This window comes from Podarcis gaigeae (genome assembly GCF_964106915.1).
Source record: "Podarcis gaigeae genome assembly, chromosome: 6".
NCBI classification, from domain to species: Eukaryota; Metazoa; Chordata; class Lepidosauria; order Squamata; family Lacertidae; genus Podarcis; species Podarcis gaigeae.
Window position 1 is genome coordinate 37,319,268 of NC_139682.1, and position 3,947 is coordinate 37,323,214.

At 42.7% G+C, this 3,947-nt stretch overlaps 1 protein-coding gene across 1 annotated transcript; it reads right to left on the reverse strand.

The window, feature by feature from the left end:
• Positions 1 to 1,178: 1,178 nt before the first annotated feature.
• Positions 1,179 to 3,387, reverse strand: LOC310847469 (adenosine receptor A3-like). The gene is made up of 2 exons (XM_083745279.1): positions 2,756 to 3,387; positions 1,179 to 2,557 (listed from the first exon to the last, which is right to left on the reverse strand). The coding sequence occupies exons 1-2, from the start codon at positions 3,082 to 3,084 to the stop codon at positions 1,933 to 1,935; spliced, it is 954 nt and encodes a 317-aa protein (XP_083601405.1). The 5' UTR covers positions 3,085 to 3,387; the 3' UTR covers positions 1,179 to 1,932.
• Between the last annotated feature and the right edge of the window lie 560 nt (positions 3,388 to 3,947).

Below are 3,947 nucleotides of genomic sequence, written 5' to 3' on the forward strand. Positions count from 1 at the left end.
CTGAAATTAACAGACCTTTGCTTTCAAATGAATTTGTAATGCCTGTTATTAGCACTACTTTGCTATGGTCGGGAATCAGGAATCTCAGGTCTGTCCATCTGGTCTTCAGTACTCACCCAAGGCTGTCTCTCTGTCTCTGGGCCACACAATCCTTCTCCACAGGCCACCCCCCTCACTGACTGTGCTCCATAAACTCCTAGACTGCTTTTGCCTGGCTGGAATGAGTCCTTGAACTGTCATAAAGCAGGTGGATGTGGGTGTGTAAAAACCCTCTAGGGTTTTGCATGACTGAAATGTAACCTACTGTACATAGGGAAGAGTTATATCCATTGCTCCGCCCACTTTTCCCTCTGGCCCCACCCACCGCTGGAATGTGGACCCTGGAAACTTGTTCACAAGGGAATGAGACCCCTGTCGTAAGTGAAGCTTTAGGGTTGTGGCGATCACACAGGGTCCCTGGACGTTTGACGGTCTATTGATCCCTGTGCCACCACTGTGATTGCTTCCCCGCTGCCACCAACGCGTTTCACTCGGCTACACACGGAGTCCAGACAGTTGTTAACATTAAATCAAGTAAGCAAGTTTATTTTATAAGCATTAACAAGGTTATGGTTTATGGTTTCAGATCATTTTTCTTGTCAGTTTCTTAATCTTAGTTTCTTTACTGACCTATACCTTCCTAATAACTTCTAACTGATTATCCCAACTGTCTATCTGACTCCTCCTAAGAGTTTCTCTCACTCTCACACATCAAAACTAGACCAACCCACAGACTTATCCTCCCTCTTCCTTCTCCAACTCCCAACTGACTTCCCGACAACTCCAACTCTAACTCTAACTCCTCCCCTTGGGTTCCCACTGGCCAATCACTTCACCCTTTCCTTATGACCCACCTAGGAGGGCAAACGCCACAAGGGTTATTAGGGTTATTAGAGATGCCTATTCTGGTGAAGCAAATGAGTCACCACAGGGCAATGTGCACATCAGGAAGTGACATGCATTTGAAACTATGTCCCCAAAGAGACTAAACATCATCAGTACAAGCAAAATTCAACCAGTAATGAAAAGGATGGTGAATTAAGCCAGGGTTTGTTCTGGGAAACTGGTTAGTTCATGATAAGCTTTGTTACATGCCAATGGAACTGAAGGAGAACGGCAGAGCATGAGAGAAACTGAGAGGTCAGGTTCCTAAAATTGCTAACAAAGAACATGAAAGCCCATTTGGATAGACCAGAAGATGTGGCTTCTCCTTGCCAATCTTTCTTTGCATTTCTAAACCACTTAATATTTTAAAGTATCTAAGCGGGATACAAAAATCCATTTTAAAAAAGGCATTGCTCCATCACAGTGGCATGAAGAACAGGGAAAAGCCAGCAGTCAGCTTCCCAAAGCAGTCTGCTGGACCAGCAAATTAAGCAAAACAAAAACAAAAAAGCTTAATGATGAGAGCCATGTGGGCTGCCCTGAGAAGGACATTCCATAAGGTTGGTGCCACATCTGGAAAGGCTCTGCTGCTTCTGGTCACCTGTCATGCTTCAGTTGGAGAATGAGATGGAAAAGGATCTCAGATGTTGAATGGAGAACACAGGAAAGAGAATGCAGTCCCTATGACAACCAGGCCCTAACCTGTGCTGGTAATTTTCAATACCAACTTTAAAGTTAACGTTTCAAAAATTAATTAATAGACCACACTAGCCACCAGACCTATGACTGTGCCCTGTTTTCATTGATTTCCTTATTCTGCAACAAACAGACCTGCATTTTTATAGTATTAAAGTAATGAAATCAAATGTTATCTAACAAATGTGGGAGGGCATGGAATTTACAGTGTTCCAACTATCTTGGAGTCTCTCATTCAGTCATATTAAATACTCACACTGTGGAAGGAAGGAAACAAGGAATTTTGGTGAGGAAATACTCTTCCAGTGTTTTTCAGATACTTTCTTCTATCACCTGATCCGAGGACGTGTTCTCCATTTTAGATGTGTCTGGTTCTTGTTTCAGGCAGAAGACATGGGTTTTCAAAATCAAGATATACATTTTTCGGAACCTTTTGATTCTCAAGGCATACACAATGGGATTTAAGGAAGAATTGGCATGGGAGAGTAGAATGGCCACATCTAACACCGGCAGGGGGACACGACATGTTTGGCAGAAATGTGAGACGGAGTTGATAATGAGCAGAGGCAGCCAGCACACAATGAACAAGAAGAGAACCAGAGCCAAAGATTTGATCATTTTGAACTCCCTCCCATAAAGGATCCGTGTTCCTTTCATGCATGTTGCATTTTGTTTCAGCTTTGTTTGGAGGATGTTGAAGATCTCTGAGTAGAGAGCACACATGATCAGCAGTGGGACAAGGATCCAGGAGAAGAAGCTGAAGTACACCACGTAATCCATGCTCATCACCGTTGGGTAAGAACACTTCAAGTAGATGGGGTTTTCAGGCTTCCTTAGGTTCCATCCAAACATGGGCACGAGCCCCACCAACAGAGACGTGATCCAGCAGAAACTCAGAGCCGCCCAGATTCTTCTCCGTGTGACCATTGCTTTGTATCTATTTGAAAAAGCAGGTTAGTTTAAAATATTTTACAGATGGGATTCTGCTTGCAGCACCATCCTTATACTATGATTTGTCACAGACTTTTTCATTTTCGGCAGGCTGGGAGAAAGCACAAGGAGCATTACTTTGGTGCATGGGATATATTGTAACTTTTCCAGTGAAAATCCACAGCCATGACTTCATGGTACTCACCGTATGGCCAGTTTCACTCTCAGATATCGGTCTGTTGCAATGGCCAGCAGGGACATGATGGAAGCGTGACAAAAGATCATCAAGATGCAGCAGATGAAAAGGCAAGCGTAGAAGTGGAGAACAACCTCCAGCCTCAGCACAACGGCCAGAGGGGCAACAAGGACCCCAACGGCAATATCAGCCAGTGCCAAGGACACGATGAAGTAAAAAGTGGTGTTCTGGTAGGCCGGGATCCGTCTCACCACGCAGATCACTAGAGCATTTCCTAAAGTGGCAGTCACTGCTATCAGCACCTCAACGATGATGTAGACAATGTGCAAAGTATTCATGGACAAACTTCTCTCGGTCCTCTTCAACTTATGGAGTTATGGTGCCCTCACAGAGCAAGAGCCCAATGTAGAAGAGTTGGAATCTAAGGCTTCCTCTCATGCGCTAACTGGTCTTTTTTTTAAAAAAAAAAAACTCTTCCCGATACCTTGTAGAATTGCAGAAGTTAAGTAAGCTGTTCTCTTGTACTCTGCCTCTCAAAGAGTAGCTTTCATGCGGGAACCCACAAAGTAAAATAGTTCCTGTTAATGCTTCACACATTCCAACCTGCTTTGGCAAGTTGCTATGAAACAAAACAAAAAAAACCATATAAAAAAAACAAAACCATATGAAAAAAAACGAGGGGAAAAAACACTGGCACAAGCCGTGTGTGTGTGTGTGTGTGTGTGTGTGTGTGTGAAGGTCTGTACTTTAAATAAAGATAATACAGGAAATGAAAATCTGTAAGATAAAGAAATCATTTAACTTTATCAATAGGTTTCCTGAAGCTTCTGATAGCATCTCATGCTTGATAAGGATGGCATTTTGATCGCTGTTCATGACAGGTTCCTAGGCACCCTCTGTTACGTTGGTTACTAAGAAGTTTTCAAAAAAATCTTATTTTAACAACTTCCATGAAATGTAGCAATAAAGGGGTGAGGTAACTTTAGGAAACAATGTAGTAACATCCAACCTGACAGGAAGTTACAAACTTGGTTTTTATGTGAAAGAAATATTTAAGAGGAAGTTAAAACATTTAAGTGCCAGGACATAAATGTGCCCTTTACAGTGAGGCACCTGGTGAAAAAAATCCTCTTCACCTGCAAATCAATAGCCTTTTAAAGTGAGGAGGGGTGGGTTATTGCCTTTTTATTATGTGTTCTAT